The 23,959-nt window shown below is 40.1% G+C and overlaps 1 protein-coding gene across 1 annotated transcript in view; it reads left to right on the top strand.

The window, feature by feature from the left end:
- dcaf12 (DDB1 and CUL4 associated factor 12) overlaps window positions 1–22,020 on the top strand; it is a 72,692-nt gene extending 50,672 nt beyond the window's left edge. The window contains exons 4-9 of the mRNA XM_078431682.1: window positions 1,592–1,652; window positions 7,794–7,987; window positions 11,569–11,634; window positions 13,829–13,991; window positions 17,611–17,801; window positions 21,026–22,020. Of these exons, the coding sequence (XP_078287808.1) occupies window positions 1,592–1,652; window positions 7,794–7,987; window positions 11,569–11,634; window positions 13,829–13,991; window positions 17,611–17,801; window positions 21,026–21,184 (834 nt within the window). The 3' untranslated portion in view covers window positions 21,185–22,020. The remainder of the gene's footprint in view (window positions 1–1,591; window positions 1,653–7,793; window positions 7,988–11,568; window positions 11,635–13,828; window positions 13,992–17,610; window positions 17,802–21,025) is intronic.
- The last annotated feature ends 1,939 nt before the right edge of the window (window positions 22,021–23,959 follow it).

Below are 23,959 nucleotides of genomic sequence, written 5' to 3'. Positions count from 1 at the left end.
ATTATTCCCACATACAGCCCCATCCCTACCACCCAGCAAAAACTTTCTTGGCCCCAACTACCTTTGTTGGTTTCTATATGGACCATGACAGTTGGTACTTTCCACTCCACCTTGCAGTTCTTTGCCGTGAGGAGGTGGTGTCTTTAATCCTAATGCTGACCAGGTAATACAGCTTTCAGGACATGCACTCCTTTTGTTGGATAAGTGGGAGGACTGGGTGATCTCCAGTGTTGCCTTCTGAGACATACCTGCTTGACCTGCAGTTTTCTCCTCCCATGCCTATATACGGACCAGGTCTACAGTACAAAACCCAAGGAGTGCGATTGCGCCTCCTGGGAGGGGAGGTGAGGTGGGGGAGTGCAACTGACATTCTCCCTCCATGAAACATTGCACTGATCAAAAATTAGGCTAAATCATCAGCTTTGAATCAAAGATTCTTAGCTGCAGACAGTTGCTTACATTGAGGTTACTGTCAGCCTCACTGGTCTTATGCATCCATATGCAACACCCACAACATTTCACATATTCTGTTGCTGGTAGGAAGTCAAAATTTGTTTAATTGATAGCTTTGTTTTTAAACTGTCAACTCACAATTTTTAACAATATTTTAATGTAAGTAAACTAATTTCAAGGAAACCTTTTTCTTTAAAAAACTTCTGTACTTGACTAAAATTCCAAAAACTGTAGTCAGGCCTTGCTGATAATAAATAGTCATATCGTGGAAACGGGCCCTTCAGCCCAACTTGCCTATGCTCACCAAGATGCCCCATCTACACAAGTCTCACCTGTCCAAATTTGGCCCATATCCCTTCCCAGCCATGTAACTGTCCAAATGTCTTTTAAAAGTTATAGTACCTGTGTCAACTACCTCTGGCAGTTTGTTCCATATACCCACCACCCTTTCTGTGAAAATGTTGCCCCTCAGATTCCTATTGAATCTTTCCCCTCTCACCTTAAACCCTTGTCCTCTAGTTCTTGATTCCCCTACTCTGGGTAAAAGACTCTGTACATCTATCCTATCTATTCCGCTCATGATCTTGAACACCTCTGTACAATCACCCCCAACCTCTGACGCTCCAAGGAATAAAATCCTAGCTTGCCCAACCTCGTAAACCTTTTCTGCACCTTTCCAGCATTAAAATATCCGCTCTACAGTAGGGTAGGGTGATCAAAACTGCAAGCTCACAAATGTCTTGCACAACTAAAATAACATCCCTATTTCTATGTTCAATACCCTGAGTGATGAAGACCTACGTACCAAAGGCCTCATCAACCTTTTTGATTACTTCTTCAAAAATCTTATAAATCAGATTTGTAAGACATGATCTCCCATGTACAAATCATGCTGACAATCCCATGTCAATCCATATCTATTCAAATGCATATCAATCTTTATATAACAAGCTAGTTAATTGTGCAACCAAAACAAGTAATCAAGTGTGAATTGTGGATTAATTTGAAAACTTCTGTCCTCAAAAGTATAAGCACGCAACAGGGTTACAAATGTTTGATTTTAAGTTGAACGTTGTTTAAAACTTTAAACTAAATTGTGACCTTAACTGCAGAACTGATTTGTGTTTATCTTTTCCAGGATGGACACAAAGACTGGATTTTTTCAATTGCCTGGGTTAGTGACACAATGGCAGTTTCTGGTGAGTTTGAAATGTTCACTGCATTACTTAATTTAGGTGAAATAGTTGTTTATAAGGAAATGTTAATTTTGAACAATGCATTGATTACAACACTGTGTATCTGTTTGCTATTGGTTGGAACGCTCTGCAAATTGTTTCACTTGCTTTTTGTACTTCACATGATTTTATGATTAACCAAAATTCCATGTAGTGAAATGATTTGAGCATGCTTGACTTCATTTGTGCAGTCAGTGCATGATTTTGCAACATTTTACTTGCCTTTTAGATCTTGGATTTTGCTGCTTTTTTTTGGTATGCAGTCAAAATAAGGTTTGGTGACCTTATTCAAAACTATATTTCTGTTACTGGTTACTCAGTCCTTCACCCTGCATGGAAGCATCAAGTTCTGCTTATATTTTCCCCCTGTACGAGCTATCTAGTCTGTTTTTCCTCTGCACTTTCCACCATTTTATGATTTCACTTTTAGCTATATAATTCAAGAAATAGCTATATAATAATTCAAGAAATTTTATGTATTCAGCTTCAAATGTTAGTTATAGTTTTGTATTTTAACTGCAATGTGTGAGAATTTTTATTTAATCCTAATTTTATTGACTCAAATGGCAATATCCTTTGTTCAAATCTCACTGTAAAAGTTTGATTCTTGTCACTGATTTACAAACCAGTGGAAGCCATCTGAAAATTATTTGTAAAGTTCAATTTCCAAATTAACTTCCTTTGTACCTGTGGAAGAAAAATTCCATTTTAATTTTTTTTTCTCTGTAGGATTTCTGATGAAGTTTTAATTGGGAGTGAATGATTTGGCCTTGCATCAAGTGCAGTTTATGTGAAATTAATATGCAAAGGTATTAAGATGAGAATTTTAAGTTAAATAATTATTTGTTTTGAGTGCCATCAGTTTTTGTAAAGATGGAGTGCAAGGTGAATGTATTCTTGCTGAACCTGGAAGGCACTTATTTCATGGGAGACCAAAAGAAAAGATTATGGGTAGCTAATGTAACCCCACTTTTTAAAAAGGGAGGGAGAGAGAAAACGGGGAATTATAGACCAGTTAGCCTAACATCGGTAGTGGGGAAAATGCTAGTCAGTTATTAAAGATGTGATAGCATCACATTTGGAAAGTGGTGAAATCATCGGACAAAGTCAGCATGGATTTACCAAAGGCAAATCATGTCTGACGAATCTTATAGAATTTTTCGAGGATGTAACTAGTAGAGTGGATAAGGGAGAACCAGTCGATGTGTTATATCTGGACTTTCAGAAGGCCTTCGACAAGGTCCCACATAGGAGATTGGTGTACAAATTTAAAGCACACGGTATTGAGGGTTCAGTTTTGAGGGATAGAAAATTGGTTGGCGGACAGGAAGCAAAGAGTAGGAATAAACGGGTCCTTTTCGGAATGGCAGGCAGTGACTAGTGGGGTACCGCAAGGCTCAGTGCTGGGACCCCAGTTATTTACAGTGTATATTAATGATTTGGACAAGGGAATTGAATGCAACATCTCTAAGTTTGCGGATGACACGAAGCTGGGTGGCAGTGTTAGCTGCGAGGAGGATGCTAGGAGGCTGCAGAGTGACTTGGATAGATTAGGCGAGTGGGCAAATGCATGGCAGATGCAATATAATGTGGATAAATGTGAGGTTATCCACTTTGGCGGCAAGAACAGGAAAGCAGAGTATTACCTGAATTGGGAGAAGGGGAGATGCAACGTGACCTGGGTGTCATGGTGCACTAGTCATTGAAAGCAAGCATGCAGGTGCAGCAGGCAGTGAAGAAAGCGAATGGTATGTTGGCATTCATAGCAAGAGGATTTGAGTTTAGGAGCAGGGAGGTTCTGCTGCAGTTGTACAGGGCCTTGGTGAGACCGCACCTGGAGTATTGTGTGCAGTTTTGGTCTCCTAACCTGAGGAAAGACGTTCTTGCCTTAGAGGGAGTACAGAGAAGGTTCACTGGGATTAATCCCTGGGATGGCGGGACTTGCATATGAGGAAAGACTGGATAGACTGGGCTTGTAATCGCTGGAATTTAGAAGACTGAGGGGGGATCTTATAGAAACATATAAAATTCTTAAGGGGTTGGAGAGGCTAGATGCGGGAAGATTGTTCCCGATGTTGGGGGAGTCCAGAACCAGGGGTCACAGCTTAAGGATAAGGGGGAAGTCTTTTAGGACCGAGATGAGAAAACATTTCTTCACACAGAGAGTGGTGAGTGTGTGGAATTCTCTGCCACAGAAGGTAGTTGAGGCCAGTTCATTGGCTATATTTAAGAGGGAGTTAGATGTGGCCCTTTTTGCTAAAGGGATCAGGGGGTATGGAGAGAAGGCAGGTACAGGCTACTGAGCTGGATGATCAGCCATGATCATATTGAATGGCGGTGCAGGCTCGAAGGGCCGAATGGCCTACTCCTGCACCTATTTTCTATGTTTCTATTGAGCATCATTCCCCCTCTCAGCTGCAGCAAAATGGCTAGACTTTAACATTCATCCATTTCTCTCCAAGATTGCTTTTGTTTTAATTTACTGAGTGGGGGGGGGGGAGAGAGAGAAACTTTTCTTCTTTCCTAATAGAGACGCAGAAACTGCAGATGCTGGAATCTTGAGCAAAATACACTGTTGGAAGAATTCAGTGTGTCAGACAGTATCTGTGGAAGAAATAAACAGACGATGTTGAGGTCAGGACTCTTTCAGAATCCGAAGAAGGGTCCTGCTCCGAAATGTCGACTGTCTATTCTCTCTACAGATGCTTCCTGACATGTTGAGTTCCTCCAACACGTTGTTTTGCTTTTCTTCCTAGCTTGGTTAGTGCATTTGCAGATTATATCAAACCAGGTGGTATCGTACACAGTGAAAAGGTTGTCAAGAATTACGGTGGGAACTTGATTAGTTGGACAAGCGATGGATTTTAGAAAGACAAACCAGGATAGGATGTTCACAGTGAGCAGCAGGGCCTTAGTGTGTTTTAGAATTGAAGGGTCTAGGGGACTTGCATAGTTCCCTAAAGGTGGCATCACAAGTGGACAGGCTGGTAGCAAAAGCTTTTGGCATGTTGGCCTTCACCAATTTGTGTATTTAGTGTAGATGTTAGAATGTTACGTTACAGTTGTACAAGACGTTAGTGAGGCCATATTTTTGGTTACCCTGCCACAGGAAACATCTCATCAAGCTGGAAGGAGTGTCGAGAGGATTTAAGAAGACGTTGCCAGGACCCAAGGGACTGAGTTATACAGTGCCCTCCATAAAGTTTGACACGAAGACCCATCATTTATTTATTTGCCTCTGTTCTCCACAATTTGAGATTTGCAATAGAAAAAAAAATCACATGTGGTTAAAGTGCACTGTCAGATTTTCATAAAGGCCAATTTTATACATTTTGGTTTCACCATGTAGAAATTACAGCAGTGTTTTTACATAATCCCCCCCATTTCAGGGCACCATAATGTTTGGAACACAGCAATGTTATGTAAATGAAAGTAGTCATGTTTAGTATTTTGTTGCATATCCTTTGCATGCAATGACTGCTTGAAGTTTGCGATTCATGGGCATCACCAGTTGCTGGGTGTCTTCTCTGGTGATGCTCTGCCAGGCCTGTATTGCAGCCATCTTTAGCTTATGCTTGTTTTGGGGGCTAGTCCCCTTCAGTTTTAGACGATAGACAATAGGTGCAGGAGTAGGCCATTCGGCCCTTTGAGCCAGCACCACCATTCAATGTGATCATGGCTGATCACATATGCTGATTTTCTCTTCAGCATATAAAAGGCATGCTCAGTTGGATTCAGATCGGGTGATTGATTTGGCCACTCAAGAATTAACCATTTTTTAGCTTTGAAAAACTCCTTTGTTGCTTTAGCAGTATATTTGGGATCATTGTCTTGCTGTAGAATGAATTGCCGGCCAATGTGTTTTGAGGCATTTGTTTGAACTTGAGCAGATAGGATGGATGTGTCTATACACTTCAGAATTCATTATGCTGCTACCATCAGCAGTTGTATCATCAATGAAGATAAGTGAGCCAGTACCTTCAGCAGCCATACATGCCCAGGCCATAACACCCCCACCACCGTGTTTCACAGATGAGGTGGTTTGCTTTGGATCTTGGGCAATTCCTTCTCTCCTCCATACTTTGCTCTTGCCATCACTCTGAGATAAGTTAATCTTTGTCTCATCTGTCCACAAGACCTTTTTCCAGAACTGTGGTTGCTCTTTTAAGTACTTCTTGGCAAACTGTAACCTGGCCATCGTATTTTTGTGGCTAATCAGTGGTTTGCATCTTGCAGTGTAGCTTCTGTATTTCTGTTCATGAAGTCTTCTGCGGACAGTGGTCATTGACAAATCCACACCCGACTCCTGAAGTGTTTCTATAAGAAAATAACTGCAGATGCTGGTACAAATCGAAGGTATTTATTCACAAAGTGCTGGAGTAACTCAGCAGGTCGTGCAGCATCTCGGGAGAGAAGGAATGGGTGACGTTTCGGGTCGAGACCCTTCTTCAGACTGATGTCAGGGGGGGCATCCTTCCTTTGTCCCGCCCCCCTGACATCAGTCTGAAGAAGGGTCTCGACCCGAAACGTCACCCATTCCTTCTCTCCCGAGATGCTGCCCGACCTGCTGAGTTACTCCTGAAGTGTTTCTGATCTGTCGGACAGGTGTTTGGGAATTTTTCTTTATTCTAGAGAATTCTTCTGGCATCAGCTGTGGAGGTCTTCCTTGGCCTGCCAATCCCTTTGCGATAGTAAGCTCACCAGTGCTCTCTTCTTAATAATGTTCCAAACAGTTGATTTTGGTAGGCCTAAGGTTTGGCTGATGTCTCTTAACAGTTTTATTCTTGTTTCTCAGTCTCATAATGGCTTCTTTGACTTTCATTGGCACAACTTTGGTCCTCGTGTTGATAAACACCAATAAAAGTTTCCAAAGGTGATGGAAACACTGCTGTAATTTCTACATGGTGAAGCCAAAATTTATAAAACTAGCCTTTAATAAAATCTGACAATATGCACTCTAACCACATGTGATTTTTTAAATATTACAAATGGTTAGGCAGGCTCGTCTTTATTTCTTGGAGTGTAGAAGACTGAGGGGTGATCTTAGAGGTGTGTAAAGATAGAGGGGCATAGATAGATGCACACTGTCTTTTTCCCAAGATAGTGAATTTGAAAATTAGAGGGCAATTAAGTTGGGAGGAGAGCGATTTAATAGGAACCTGGGGGGGCAACTTCACACTGATGTTGAAGTTTGAGAAAGGGTCTTGACTCAAAATGTCACCCATTCCTTCTCTCCACAGATGTCGCCTGTTCTTCTGGGTTACTCCAGCATTTTGTGTCTGTTTTCACACTGATGTTGTTATGTATATGGAATAAGCTGCAGAGGAAGTAGTTGAGACAGGTACAGTAATATTTGAAGGACATATTTGGACAGGTTCATCGATAGGATAGTTTGAAAGGGAAGGTAGACACAAAATGCTGGAGTAATTTGAAAGGGATATGGGACTAGCTTAGATGGGCATCTTGAAGGGTTTATTTCTATGTTGTGTGACTTTGTGCTCATGTTGATTGCCTTTAGTTTATTCTAAAAAAAATCCCATCTGTCTGCCTATTGGTGCAGTTATATTTTCCTAGCCTTCAAAATGGACGTTTTAGTAGAATTCTAGCCTTATCATATCTTCCATTTTTTTTGCTTAAACTTTACACTGTATATCCTAAACTGTATTAATTGGACTGGCAAGTTATATTTTGCTATAATCTTCTTGTCATCTTCTATCCAATAATTCAATGGAACTTTATTGTTGCATGTATTTGGGTAAAGGGAAATTCCTTTTTTTGCATACAATTCAGTGACAATATTATTATACAAAAGCACAATCATACTTAGTCTGTTGTCCTGGAGGAAGCACTGGGTTGCAGTTGCAAGGGTCAGCCTGGCCAGGCAATGCTATTGATGTTCTCTGCGTCCAATGTCAGGCTGCGTCCAATGGGCCTTGACAGGGAAAAATTAGCAATTTCGTCTCCAATTTAAAAAAAATCAAGTACCTGTATACACTGTCTTAAAGTATAATGAATTCACGTTTTCTACTTGAATTGCACTTTTCACAAATTAGAATTTGTCCCAAAATGTGATAAGTATAAGGTTTTATTTTTTCTGTGCTGCAGGTTCCAGGGATGGCTCTATGGGCCTTTGGGAAATAACTGAAGAAGTACTAAGCCAAACCGACATGAGCATGGATCCCACACAAGTCCCAAGTTACACCCACATAACACACAAAGCTTTGAAGGATATTCCCAAAGAATACACAAATCCTTATAACTGCAAAGTGCGTGCTTTGGCCTTTAACAATAACAGCAAGGTAATTTTCAACAATATCTGTATAATCGTGTTTTGGGCTGCAGGTGGCAATATTTTCCATTGTAATTTTTGAGCAATTTCCAAGCATCTGCAGGAACTGCTCTTTCAGTAATCCATTTCTCTATCAGAAGTATCTCAAAGTTGAAAAGTAAGTGTTATACAGCATAGAAACAGGACTTTCGGCCCAACGACCACCGTTGAGCAGGTTCCCCATCTAATTTGGTTCTTTTCTTTAGCCGCAGACAAGGTCCTGGAGGACTGAAGAGTAGCTAATGTTGTTCCTTGAATAGGCCGATGAGCCTCGCATCAGTGGTAGGGAAGCTATTGGACAGAATTCTTTGGGATAGGATTTGCTTATACTTGGAAGAGAATAAGTTAATTATGGACAGTTAGCGTGACTTTATACGTAACGGGTTGTGTTTTAGTAACTTGTTTGGGTTTTTTGAGGAGGAGATGAAGGTGATCGATGAGGATAGGGCACAGGATATTTTCATGGATTTTAGTAAGACATTTGATAAAGTCCCCCATGATAGGCTAATCCAGACGAATAAGGTACATGGGATTAGCAGTGACTTGGCAATATGGATTCAGAATTGTTTTACTGATAAAAGACAGAGGGATGACATGGAATGATGATACTCAGGCTGGACGTCTGTAACCAGTGGTGTTCTGCAGGGATCTGTGCTGGGACCTCTGCTGTTTGAGATATACACTGATCAGCCAAAACATTATGCCCACCTGCCCAATATGCTGTTGGACCTCCGTGTGCCGCCAAAACAGCGCTGACCTGCCGAGGCATGGACTCTGCAAGTCCCCTGAAGGTGTCCTGTGGTATCTGGCACCAAAACATTAGCAGCAGATCCTTCAAGTCCTGTAAGTTGTGAGGTGGAGCCGCCGTGGATCGGACGTCGATCCAGCACATCCCACAGATGCTCAATCGGATTGAGATCTGGGGAATCTGGAGGCCAGGGCAACACCGTGAACGCTTCATGTTCCTCAAACCATTCCCGAACAATGTGTGCAGTGTGCATTATCCTGCTGAAAGAGGACTGCCATCAGGGAATACCATTGCCATGAAGGGGTGTACCTGGTCTTCAATGATGTTTAGGTAGGTGACATGTGCCAAATTCACGTCCACATGAATGGCCGGACCCAGGGTTTCCCAGCAGAACATTGCCAGAGCATCATACTCCCTCCACCGGCTTGTCTTCCCACAGTCGGTTCGGACCAGACGGGATAGCTTTGTTGCCCTCGCGTATCAATGAACCTTGGGCGCCCAACACCCTGTCGCCGGTTTGTGGTTTGTCCCTCAGACCATTGTCGGTATGTACTCACCACTGCTGACTGGGAGCACCCCACAAGCCTTGCTGTTTCAGAGATGCTCTGACCCAGTCGTCCGGCCATAACAATTTGACCCTTGTCAAAGTCGCTCGGGTCTTTACTCCTGCCCATTTCCCCTGCATCCAACACATCAACTTCAAAAACTGACTGTTCACTTGCTGCCTAATATATCCTGCCCCTTGACAGGTGCCATTGTAACAAGATAACCAATGTTATTCACTTCACCTGTCAGTGGTCATAATGTTTTGGGTTGATCGGTGTGTGTGTATGTGTGTGTGTGTATATATATATATATTATTATTATTATTATTATTATATCTATATATATATATATATATATATATATATAAATGACTTGGACGCAATCAGGTTGGTTAGTAAGTTTGCAGATGACACCAAGATTGCTGGGATCATGGACCAAGGAAAGCTGTCAAGATATACAGCGGGATATAGATCAGCTAGAGAAATGGGTGGAGAAATGGCAAATGGCGTTTAATCGAAGCAAGTGTGAGATATTGCAATTTTGGAGGTCAAGTGCAAGGGGAAAATATAAAATTAATGGCATGACATTTAACAGCACTGATGTGCAGAGGGATCTTGGGGTCCAAGTCCATAACTCCTGAAAGTGGCAACATGGGTAGATGGTGGTAAAGAAGACATATGCTTGCTTTCATTGGTTGGGGCATTGTGTATAAGAGTCAGGAAATCATGATGCAGTTTTATAGGACAAGGCTGCATGTTAAGTGTTGTGTGCAATTCTGGTTGTCCCATTACAGGAAAGATGTGTAGGCTTTGGAAAGGGTACAGTGGAGGTTTACCAGGATAATGCCTGAATTAGGGAGTAATAACTAGAGGGATAGGTTGGACAGACTTGGAGTGTTTTCTCACGAACTCTGGAGGTTGTGGGGAGACTTGATAGCAGTATATAAAATTATGAGAGGCATAGATAGGGTAGATAATCAAACCTTTTTCTTAGGATGGAAAAATCAAATACTGGAGTGTTTATTGTATGGGGAAAAAAGGGCCTTCAGCCCAATTCACCCCTACCAATCAAGGTGCTTTCATGAGCTAGTTCCATTTGCCCACATTTGGCTCATATCCCTCTGAACCTTTCCTATCCATACACTTGTTAATGTCTTTTAAACGTTGTAATTGTACAACTGCTTCTACCACAACTACCGCTTCTGCTGGCATTTTGTTCCATATATTCGCCACCCTCTGTGAAAATAACGGTCCTCAGGTCTCCCTTAAATCTTCCCCTCTGAACATATATATCTATGCTATCTAGTTTTAGACTCTCCTATCCTTGGTGGGGGGGGGGGGAGGGAAGAGAAGATACTGCACCCATCCACGTTATCCAAGCCCCTCATGATTTTGTAAAATACTGAGGTCACCCTTCAACCTCCTACACTACAGTGAAAATTCCGAGTCTGTCCAGCCTCCCCTTATAACATGTCCTCCAGTCTCAGTAACCTCCTCATGAATCTTTTCTGCACCCTTTCCAGCATAATGACATCTTTCCTTTAGCTGGGCGACCAGAACTGCACACAATACTCCAAGTGTCATCTCACCAACGGCTTGTAACATGATGTCCCATCTCCTGTACGCAACACCCTGACTGATGAAGGCAAAAAAATCTGAGTAAGTGAGGTCTTAAGAGATCTAAATAAAAATCCTGTGCCTTCATCAGCCTGGACTTGAATATACACAACAAAAGGTGTCCTAGTTTTTTTTATGTCCATTCGGGTATCTTTTCACTTCTACATGCAGAATACCCTAACAATTCACTAACAATAGCACGGGTATGTTTTTTAAGCAATCTTTCAAAAATATTGAACAATGGGAAGTGATTTCCAGCCCTTATGTACATAAAATGTGGAATAAATAAATCGTTTAAAAAAAATGGAGTCATATTTAAATCTGTATTTTATAAATCAGCTATATTTATTACATTTGTGTTATATGTGGGCGTCAGTGCAGCCATCATTTTATTTCTTATCCCCAATTCTGAGAAATTATTTCTCGGAGCTTTAGAGCTTGGTACTTTTCTCCATATTTGAACCAAGAGCAAAATGAGATCTGGTTAAGTGGTCCTGGCAATGCCATTTCATTGTAGTGAATCTAGTAAGATAAAATTGGATTGATTATAAGAACAAAGTTGGGGTGTTGGGATTTAAGTATTTGATAATTGGAGAAAATTAATGCGAACTAAAATCTTTACTCTTATCAACTGATTTTCAGGAGCTTGGTGCAGTATCTCTTGATGGTTACTTTCATTTATGGAAAGCAGAAGAAAACTTGACAAAGGTAAAATATCCTTCCCCGTCAAAGCTGAAATAAAGTGACAAAACAACAATGCATCCGTATTTTAAATTTGCTTGATTTTTTGTGACCAAATGTTGCCTTAGCAAAAGTGCATCATGATTCACTGCTAAATTATATTATCCATTATTTACATAAATTAATTGCAGAAGAAAAGGTTTTTCTTTACGTATTGAAATGTGCATCACCTTTTTTGCAGTTTGCTTTTAAGGTGATGAATTTCAGATATTATAAGTGGCATTGGAGTAAAAACAACAGTTGGAAAGAATTGAAAAAGCTTTCGTAATATGTATTCAACCTTAAAGAATTGATCACAGGTTGATTTTGCAGGCTTTGTATGTTCAAGAGGACTTTCATCAATATAAGCTGATGGAAGGAAAAGGAGGATTACTTTGGTTAATTTGAAGGATAAAATATCAGATTTAACCTTTTAATCAGCTGATTTGACCATAATGTTTTCATATGATGAAAATATTAATTGGATCATACTTTTCAAATTGCTACATTTGAAAATGTTGTCTATTTAATATATTTTTAAAAATAGAAGAATGCAGAGATGTTGCTTCCAAATACATTAAAATTGAGTTTAAAATATTCAAGAATTGAAAGGAAACTTCAGACAATCTCTGGTGTCACAGTTATAAACTAAATACGTTAGTGGAATTCTATTGTTTATCAAGTTGAGTAAAGGGTAAGATTCCATTGTCTTAAAACACTTGTGTTGAAAATAAGTAACGGTTTACAATAAACCAGTTAAATTGCTCAATGTTCTTAGGATAACTTTCAATAAAATCTGTCCAAAGTAAAGCTTCCAGCTAAAATTTTAAAAAGGTAGTAGTTTTACAGTTAAAGTTGTTCCATTGAATTGTTTTATTATTTTAAATGATTTTAACATGTTTACTTTAATATCTCAGCCTAACCAAAAGATCAAATCAAGCTTTGACAATTTTCCTGTCAATGGGATCTTGCTTTATGAATGTATGTAGTGTGTATAAATTGCAAAGATTCATCAGGGATATTTAATTAACTAATTATCATAGGGATTAATTTAAACTATGTTCAGTTTGTATTTACATTGTTGCAAAACATGTGATTCTCATTTGGATGTACAAGATGGAAAGTATGCTGATTACAGGCATAATTAAGGCATTTTGGTATTATCTTCCATGTACCTAAAACCTGCGAAGCATATGCAACCATTTCATTTTACTGAAAAAAGTAGGAATGCCAATTGTCTGTTGAGAGAAGAGGTAAAGAACATTAAAATAACTAGACAGATAATAAGAAATGTGTCATGCAAACAAGAGCTGTGGAAGGAGACTGCAGGGTGTTCACAAGTTATAGGAGTAGAATTAGGCCATTCAGCCCATCGGATCTCCTCTGCCATTCAATCATGGCAAATCTCTGCCTCCTAATTCTATTTTCCTGCATTCTCCCCATAACCCTTGACACCTGTTCTAATCCAGAATTTGTCTACCTTTGCCTTAAAAATATCCACTGACTAGGCCTCCACAACCCTCTGTGGCAATGAGTTCCACAGATTAACTACCCTCTGACTAAAGAAGTCTTCCTCGCCTCCTTTCTAAAATTGCGCCCTTTAATTCTGAGGCTACGACCTCTGGTCCTAGATTCCCACCAGTGGAAACATCCTTTCCACATCCACTCTATCTAAGCCTTTCATTATCCTGTAAGTTTCAATGAGGTCCCCCCTCAACCTTCTAAACTTCAGCGAGTAGGGGCCCAGTGCTGTCAAACATTCATCTTATGCTAACCCACTCATTCCTGGAATCATTCTTGTAACCCTCTCCAGAGCCAGCACATCCCTCCTCAGATATGGGGCCTAAATTTGCTCACAGTACTCCAAATGTTGCATGACCAGTGCATTATAGAGCCTCATCATTACATCTGTTTTTGTATTCCAGCCCTCTAGATATAAATTTGAATTTGCGAGAAGGCAACAGTTATAGCAGCTTTGATTTTTGTCCATTGGTAACAAAACATGCCATCAGCCATCTTCTCTGGGTGCTTGTCGTATTAGTAAATGTTGAGCTTGTATTTGAATAAATTAAAACAAGGAAAAAAATTGATATAAAATTAATTTAGAAATTACCTGTTGCCTGTGGAATTTTATAATATATACAGCTCAGCCCAAATAATATTAAACTGTTTTTTGTTCCAGTTGCTGTCCACCAAGTTACCTCATTGTCGTGAAAATGTTTGCTTAGCATATGGACAAGAATGGTCTGTATATGCTGTGGGGTCCCAAGCGCATGTTTCTTTCCTTGATCCAAGACAACCACAAAGCTATGTAAAATCAGTCAGTTCGAGGGAACGGGGCAGTGGTAAGTTGATGGTTCCATTGCAAGATACTGAAAGTGTCAAATCTTAGATTGATAAATGCATCAAGAAGCAATGGATTTGAAACATATTGAAACCCAAGGCTGGTATTAAGATATTGATGTAAATTGTTTTTACTTTATCAATAAAATATAATAAAACCACTTATGGTGCTCAAATATCTTGCAATTCAAATCTACCATCCTTGGCTTCCATTTGAAATATCCCTGCAACTCATGTATTATGTGCATGCACTGTTTTGTGGTATTTGAATTATTCTTGTCTATTTCGGTAATGTTACACTTCGGTAATGTTTCACATAGTTCATCTGGCGGATACAATAGCTGAGGTTGGAGGAGGTGCAGGTGAGGTTGGAGGACCTGCACTTCCTCCAACCTCATCTATTGTATCTGCTGTTCCAGATGCTAACTTCTCTACATCGGCGATACCAAACGCAGGCTCGGCGATCGTTTCTCTCAACACCTTCGCTCAGTCCGCCTTAACCAAACTGATCTCCCAGTGGCTGAGCACTTCAACTCCCCCTCCCACTCCCAGTATGACCTTTCTGTCATGGGCCTCCTCCAGTGTCATAGTGAGGCCCACTGCAAATTGGAGGAACAGCACCTCATATTTTGCTTGGGCAGCTTACAGCCCAGCGGTATGAACATTGACTTCTCTAACTTTAGATAGCTGCTCTGTCCCTCTCTTCCGCTTCCCAATTCTCCCACTGTCTTCCTGTCTCCACTTATACCCTTTCTTTGTCCCGCCCCCCTGACATCAGTCTGAAGAAGGGTCTCGACCCGAAACGTCACCCATTCCTTCTCTCCTGAAATGCTGCCTGACCCGCTGAGTTACTCCAGCATTTTGTGGCACCCTAAACTTGACTATTCTGTGTTGACCTACATTTGTTTAGTTGTAGGTCATCTGTTTATCTGTTTCAGAAATCGCGAAATCATTCACATGCCCACTAAATTGTGAGTTCAGTTTAGAGGTACAGCGCAGAAACAGGCACCGACCAGCGATCCCTGCACATTAACACTATTCTACACTCACTAGGGACAATTTACACTTATACCAAGTCAATTAACCTACAAACATGTACGTCTTTGGAGTGTGGTAGGAAACTGAATATCTCGGAGAAAACCCACGGGGAGAACGTACAAACTCTGTACAGACAGCATCCATAGTCAGGATCGAACCTGGGTCTCTGGCGCTGTAATGCAGCAACTCTGCCGCTGTGCCACCGTGATGCCGAGGGTTAGGTCAAAGTGCTGATCTTTCTTAATTTCTTATGAAGGTTTAAACTAACGTTTCTTCCATTGACAAACGAATAGCTGAGATATATTAATGCATTACAGTTGACATTTACAACATGTGGCTATCTTACAACCTCACAGGCTGTGCTGCTGTCTGTTTGCATGTAGCAAGATCTGAACAAAGTTAACAATCAATGAATGAGAGGAGATCGGCTAATAAATACTGAAGCTGCAAGAACAGGGCAGATAATTCAGTGACTCACTGCTTGACTACCCAGTGACTTTCCATTAAATAGGTGATGCATTGAAGAATTTATGATATAGTTTGCTTCTGCCTGGACGAGGTAGCTACTGCTGCCATGTTTCAACAATATTTGAAACGAAGCAGCTGCTTGATTGACCTCCTATCCTGCAGCCTTATCACTATATTCATTGATCAATGTGATTCCACTGTACCCCATCTCCAGAATGTGTTGCAGTAGATGAGCAAGGGTCTCCCAACATGTGACCTTTACCAACTGAAGGACAAAGAGCACCAGCATTAAATGTTCCTCTTTAAATCTCTACAAGACTGAGCTAGGAATATTTCATTGGTCCTTTGTTGCTGGATCTGTGTTTTGACTGGACCACATCATACATCCATGAGCATTCATTCAATGCAAAGACAACAGTAGTTTGGAAACGTAGCACATGGCCATCTATTTGCAAGTAATTAGTTGTTGGGTGTTAATTCTGGCCATTGCAAATTGATTCTCATAGAACTAAAAAAGCCCTTATCGATTAACAGCTGACCATCAAACCCCAAGTTACAATAATCTAGTTTCTCTCCCCAATCTTATCAATATTTTCTCAATTCTTCTACTCAACTACATATTTTACAGTGGCCAATTAACTTACCAATCCACATCTTTCAAATGAGAGTATTTAGAGGAAACATAAAAGGCAGTTCCAAGGGTCAAGATTGAATCTAGGTTGCTGGAATGGTATCTTCTACCAGCAGTGCAACTATGCTCCAAAATGAAAGAAGAAAAATTCCCTCCATCAAATTAGGGAGAACGGATTTTCACTTGACCATATACATCAGGTTACATTTTCAATGTGCTAAAGGTTTCCAGTAAAATAAAATGTTGCATTCATATAATTCTTCATAGAACTTATGGTTCTAATTTAGGTTATTAGTGCAAGCTCCATTCTAGCAGTTAAGTATTGAAGTACAGTACAGCGCTCTGATTTGTATTTCAAAGCCCATCCATGTCTCCATTGACTTACAAAATTCTACAGAAGCATCATAGAAAGCATACTGTTGGGTTTCATTGCTGCTTGGATTGGGATCAGCTCTGCCCAAGACTACAAGAAATTGAAGAAAATTGTCTACGAAAGACAAACCCAGTCTTTTCTTTCTCTCAAATTAACACTAAATCAAGCAGAATCTTGGTGAATGAAACTGCACGCAATATTTCAGATGTGTTTTCAAATATATTTTCTGAAACTATGTCATAGGTAGTATAAATCTATATAATTTGCAGGTGAGTCTCACGGAAGATGGGACATCTTGGTCGGCCTGGGAAAGTTGGGCCTGTTTCCGTGCTGTATGATACATAACTTCATTGCTCTTACATTTTATGCCTTGACTGGTGATGGCGAGCATCCTAAAAACCTTACCAATCTGCTTCACTGTTTCGTCACCTTCAGGAGGTTTGGACTTGTTCATGAGGGTCCTGCAGTTTCATAATACTTGGTAATCAGCTTTGTACCGTTCATTAGGTCATTGATTATGCATTAGGCAGCATAAGTAATATTTGATACATAACAGTCTCTGACATTATAATCGAGAGTATTTCATTGTGTGATGGAGAGTCATATTACCCTGCTTTTGTGAAGATTGAAATTACAAATGTCCTATGCTGCCTTGCTCTTGGGACTCTTCTTGCATATGCACAACAACTCAAAATCCAAGGGATTGTTCTCAAACAATTATTAATTTATTGCATCCTTTTTGTTATCTTGGTATAAAAGGATTATTCAAGCAAAGTTTTAGGTGTTCCGTAAATTTAATACGGTAGCTTTTATGTATTTTGCACTAAATACAATTAATAATGTTTTAACTTTGGAATCTGATCGTTTTATTTAAAGGTTCTAAACTGCAGTATTTGTTACTGAAGTTCAGTTCTGTTTGATAAAACTAAGTGGCATATACAGTCCAGTTCTTGCATATGAAAGCACTATTCATGTTTTATTGAGGTGAACGAAAATCGAAGTTCTTTTGTAAAGAATAAAAGAAAACTTGCTTGCCATTTGCCATAGAATATGAATTAAGTAACTTTGAAAGAAGATTTTTAGCAGTAAAAAAAGCACTTTTTTTTAACAGGTATTCGATCTGTAAGCTTCTATGAACACATCATAACAGTAGGAACTGGACAAGGCTCTCTACTTTTCTATGACATCAGAGCTCAGAAGTTTATGGAAAAACTTTCTTCTACAACAAACTACAACAGTGAAAAGCTGAAACCCAAGTCTGGTGAAGAGATTTTAAAATTAACATCAGGGAAGGGTTGGTTGGTAAGTTGGAAAGAAATTCTGTATTCACCTAAAATGTGCAAGATTGCAAATTGCTACAGTTGTTGTCCCTGAAACTTTTAACATTAGTGTGATTCCAAACATAATTAAATCTTTATGTTGATGGAGAAATAGACATGTGGCGGCAATAATTTATTAAGAAATATCTGGTGAAATGCAGGGAAGTGAAATCTGAAATAAAAGGTACAAATTCTGTAAATACTCAGCAGGTCGGGCAATACCTGTAGACAAGCAAAATTAACGTTTCAGGTTGATGGCCTTACAATTGATATAGGAAAAACTAGTGGATGCCAGAAGAGGCTCAATTATATAAATTATGTCCCTGCTGATTGAGAAAGGGCAGTCAAGGCATGTTAATTGCAGCTGCCTCTGGAGATGTAAATAAAAAGAGGTGAATGAGGATGGAGGAGAAATGAAAAATTAAACACTACTGGGATTATGAGATAAGAAAATACTGCAGTTGCTGGAAATCTAAAAGAAAACATTGGAAATATCTAGAATGTTGGGCTGTCTATGTGTGGGGGGGGGGGCTGGGGAATGGTGGGTGAAAAGGAGAGGGGTGAGTTGGATTTTGATTCAATGTTCAACAGATTGACCATTTCTGAATTTCAAAAATGTTTTTCGCTTCTCGGTACTTGATTCAATCTTCAATTGCATAAGGATAAAATGCTGGAGTAATTCAGTGGGTCAGCCAGTATCTCTGGAGGGCATGTATAGGTGACATTTCTGTTTGGACCATTGTGACTAGTAATATATACCTAGTAGGAGGGATAATATAATGTGAGGAAGAATAGGCTTAGTAAAATAGAAAATTACTGGGGATGCATACACAGAGAACGTCAGCAAGGCATTCAATAATGTTCCGCATGATTAAGATTGCAGATGACAAAGTGGATGGTATTGTAGCTAGTGAAGATGGTTATCAAAACTCACAGCAGGGTCTGGATCAACTGGGCAATTGGGCTGAAGAATAGTTAATGGAGTTCAATGCTATCTAAATAGTTCAGATATACCATAGATACAATCAGTTCAAACACATACAATAGAACAAAGGGGATGATAGAGGGTGCAAAATATAGTTCACAGCATTGTAGTGCATCAGTTCCAATGACAAAGTCCAATGTCCTCAGTGGAGTAGAGATAGATTGAACAATACCTTAGCTTATGGAAGGACTGTTCTGGAGCCTGATATGAGGGGAAGAAGCTGTTCCCGAGTCTGGTGGAGTGTGCTTTCAAGCTTCTGTACTTTCTATTGGATGGGAGCAGCGAGAAGAATGAATGACTGGGCTGGCAAACGTTTTTGATTATGTTGTCTTCTTTTCCAAGGCAGCATGAAGTGTAGATGAAGTCAATGGTGGGAAATCTAGTCTATGTGATGGACACAGCTACATCTACAATTTTCTGCAATTTCTTGCAGTCTTGGACAAAGCTGATCCCAAACCAAGCTGTGATGAAACCTGACAATCTGCTTTCTCTGGTGCATCTGCACAAGCCACTGGAGACATGATGGATGGGCTTAGGAATACAATAACTTCAACAGATTAGAACTCTATTCTGTACTTTGATAATTAACTACCAGAATGAGACTTGCACTATTATTCTTCTGAATCAGAAACATGAGTTCAATGAAGAATTTATGAACGCAACTTTTTATTTTACAGGAAACCTCTAGTGCAGATAGAAAATATAACCTTATGTATTTGGTCAGGCAAAAATCTGTTCTGAAGTTTGAAAGAGTCACTGGAGATATGCAGAATTTCCTCAGTCTCCTGAGGAACTCGGGGCAATAGTGTGCCGCTTTGCCTGTTGCATAAAGTAGTTACCATGACAAATCATTGGTAATATTAACGCCAAGGAACTTGAAGCTATCAATCATTTTCACATCAGTACCATTGATGCAGAATGGGGTTGTACACAACTCTGCTTCTTAGCTCCTTCATATTGTTGACATTGAGGGAGAGGTTATTGTTCTGATACCATGTCACTAAGCTCGCCACCTCCTTCCTGTACTTCATATCGGCATTGTTTGTGATTCAGCCTGCCACAGCGTGTCGTCTGCAAGCGTAAATGGAATTGGAACTGAATTTGGCTGTACAGTCATGGGTGTAAAGGGTGTATAGCAGGGGAATAAGAATGCAGGACACAATGGTGATGAGAATTATTGCGGGGGAGATGCTATCCTCGCTGATGGAGGGCTGTGGATTAGGGTTAGCCAGAGTAGGGGAATCAAGAGCCAGAGGATGCAATTGTAATGAAAGCTCATCAACTCCTCTTCCTTAAAAGATTGAGGAGATTCGGTCTGTCGACGAATACTCTCTTGAGCTTCTACAGGTGTTCAGTGAAGAGTATACTGACTGGTTGCGTCACGGCATAATTCAGCAACTCACACCCAGTATCAAAGGAGATTATAATAAGTAGTGGACTGCCCTGTCCATTATGGGTACTGACCTCGCCACCATCGAATGGATCTGTAGGAGGCACTGCCAGAGATTCACTATTTTTGGAGAGAAGAAATTTCTACTTACAGCAGTTTTAAATGACCACCTCATTATTGTTTAACTGTGTTCCCCCCTTGTTGGTGACTTAAAACATTTAACATGTAAACCTATTCAAATTTTGACTGTGATTCTGACTTGGGTAATACAAAGCGCTTCCTTCAGTATAGTCTGATCTTCATATATGTAAACAAGACGTGGATATTTCATAGTATATGCATTTTATTAAAGGTAATCTCAGTCAATATATTGTGGTTGAAACTTTCCTCTGTCCTTTCACTATTGAGGGTTACCTCTTATTGGAGTGCAGTTTCATGGCCCCCAGATGTCAACTCGCATAATACATTTGTGAGTTTTAGCTTTGAATGCGAAGGGTATCACTGAGTTGGATACTATCCTTTACATTTTGAGTACCCTGACTGAATATGATTTTGTCCTGTTTATGAAAAGCATTGTGGCCACTTTTATCTTACTGTTTCATGAGGTGCAATCTCAAAAATCATCAAAGATTGGATACTGAATTTGGCTTCTTGTTCAGAGATGATTATTCTCAAAACCACGTAGGGATCAAAATAATATTTTCTTTTCAATGTGCTCTGTTTCTAATTTCACTAGAATCATGCTGTTAGTTTTCAGTAAATTATAAAATGGTGAATAAATTATCCTTGTTCGTAATATGGCTCTTCTGATGGATTTATTTTGTTATTACAGAATCACGATGAAACATGGAGGAATTACTTTTCAGACATCGACCACTTCCCGAATGCAGTCTATACACATTGTTATGACTCCTCTGGCACAAAACTTTTTGTTGCAGGGGGTCCCCTGCCATCAGGTCTTCATGGAAATTATGCAGGCCTGTGGAGCTAACAACCCCATGCCATGTACTGTATTTGCAGATCCGTTGCATTTTATTTCTTGGGTTTCACATTACAGTAATCCTTCCAATGTTGTGAATATTGTGTGAAATACACAATATTTCTGTTTCCACTCTACAACTGTCTTTTATTTCTTTTAATTTGTGTCAGTGCTTCAGTTTTTCCATTTCCTTCCTGATGTAAGTTTCTTATTGAAAATGTATGTAGGTTTAAACTGGTTCACTACTGATAGTGAGATAGGGTCCATTGATTAATGCGTGACCACTACCAGATTTTCTGTGAAAGTTTGGAGGGGTGTAATGTGTGTAAAGGTACTTTGTGTCAATTAAATACAAAAAAAACTTAATTGATTCTGTGCAGGAGTGATGCATTACCTTCACATATGTCAAAATATGTTAACATTTTTTAGTCCATGTTTCAGATGGACGTGTGATTCTATTTGTAACAATGTTGAATGTTTTGAAATATAAGCCTAATGATACCCAAAGAGATTCATAAATGGTAAATAAAGTTGCATGAATAGAATTTGTACATTTAAAATTTTTAAATTCAAGGTATTATGCACCAGACCTTTGCTTCTGCTTTTTGAATAGTAGCAAATGGTTGTAGATTTGTTTGACCTCTTATAGGCAAGGGCATTTTCAATAACAAGGAAATTATATTAAAATAGCAAAGTCACGACAAATAACTTTGGGTAAATACAGCTATTTCAATTCATTTCAATAACTATAATTAGTTGACATATGTTTAGCATCCAGTGCAAGAAAATATCTAGGACTATATTGCTTGCAATGGGTGTTCCTTGTACTAATATGTACCAGTGGGAATTAAAGATGTATTAAGATCATTTTCATTGAAATAGTTTATTTTGAAAAATTATTAGTAAGAAAGGAATTGCAAGTATTTGAGAAATTCAAAGGTTGATTGACTTTTGAAGTAAAGTTTGTTACTGTTTGTGAAATGTGGTGTTGCAGGTAGAGAGAGTGGTGAAGTCTTTTGGTATGTTGGTCTTCATTATTTGTCAGTAAGCGAGTTTAGGAATTGAAACGTTAGGCTACAGTTGGACATTGGTGTGGCCACACTTGGCGTATCGTTCAATTTTAGTCACAAAGCTATGGGAAAGATGCTATTAAGCTAAAAAGATTGCAGAGAAGATTTATGATGTTAGACAACCTAGCACATTATTCCTTGTAGCTCAGGAGGCTGACAGGTAATCTTGTAGAGGTACAGAAAATCATGAGGGGAATAGATAGGGTGAATGCAGTCTATAGTGTTTGAAAAGCGCTATATAAATGTAATGCATTATTATTATTATTATAGAATGAGCTGCCAGAGGAAATAATTGAGCCAGATACAATGACATCAAAAAAACATTTGGATAGGTACATGAATTGTTTAGTTTAGAGATATAGCACAGAAACAGGCCCTTCTGCTCGCTGAGTCCGGGTCGACCAGCGATCCCTGCACACTTACACTATCCTCCACTCACTAGGGACAATTTACAATTTTACCAAATCAATTAACCTACAAACCTTTGTCTTTGGAGTGTGGGAGGAAACCAGAGCATCTGGAGAAAACCCACGCAGGTCATGGGGAGAACGTACAAATTCCATACAGACAACGTACAGGGCATGATCAGCAAGTTTGCAGATGACACAAAGGTAGGGGGGGTGGTGAATAGCGAGGAAGGGATCTGCAAGCTGCAGGAAGATATAGATGAGATGGTCAGATGGGCGGAGCAGTGGCAGATGGAATTTAATCCTGAAAAGTGCGAGGTGATGCACTTTGGCAGAAATAACTTGGAGAGGGAGTACACCATGAATGGAAGGACCCTAGGGAAGACAGGGGTACAGAGGGACCTTGGAGTACAGGTACACAAGTCCTTGAAGGCAGCAGGACAGGTGGACTGGGTGGTTAAAAAGGCATATGGGTTACTGGCCTTCATTAGCCGGGGCATCGAATATAAAAGTAGGGGGGTAATGATGGAATTGTACAGAACACTGGTGAGGCCACAGCTGGAGTATTGTGTACAGTTCTGGTCACCACATTATAGAAAGGATGTGATAGCTTTGGAGAGGGTGCAGAGGAGATTCACCATGATGCTGCCAGGGATGAAGGGCCTCGGCTATGAGGAGAGACTGAGCAGACTGGGGTTGTTTTCCCTGGAGCAGAGAAGGCTGAGAGGGGACATGATCGAGGTGTACAAGATCATGAGGGGCATAGATAAGGTAGATGGCGGGGAACTTCTTCCACTGGTGGAAGGTTCAACAACGAGGGGACATAGATACAGGGTAAGGGGAGGGAGGTTTCGGGGGGATGTGAGAAAGAACTTTTTCACCCAGAGGGTGGTTGGAGTCTGGAACTCACTGCCTGGGGTGGTGGTGGAGGCGGGAACACTCGCAACGTTTAAGAGCCATTTGGATGGGCACTTGAAATGCTACAACACTCAGGGCTACGGTCCAAATGCGGGAAAATGGGATTAAAATTAGACTGTGTTTGGTAACGGGCGGCACGGACGCGATGGGCCGAAGGGCCTCTTTCTGTGCTGTAGGACTCTATGACTCTATGACAAGCACCCCTGGCCAGGATCGAACCCGGGTCTCTGGCGCAGTAAGGCAGTAGCTCTATCACTGTGCTGTCTGAATAGGAAATGTTTACAGGGATGCAGGCCAAATGTGGGTAAATGGGACTAGCTTAGATGGAGCATCTTAGTTGGGATTTTTGTTTGGCCAAGGGCCTGTTTTGTTCCTTATAATTTTGACTTTAT

Source organism: Rhinoraja longicauda, chromosome 1, assembly GCF_053455715.1.
Source record: "Rhinoraja longicauda isolate Sanriku21f chromosome 1, sRhiLon1.1, whole genome shotgun sequence".
Taxonomy (NCBI): domain Eukaryota; kingdom Metazoa; phylum Chordata; class Chondrichthyes; order Rajiformes; family Arhynchobatidae; genus Rhinoraja; species Rhinoraja longicauda.
Note: the sequence above shows the minus strand (reverse complement) of the source record. Positions and strands in the feature narration are given on the sequence as shown.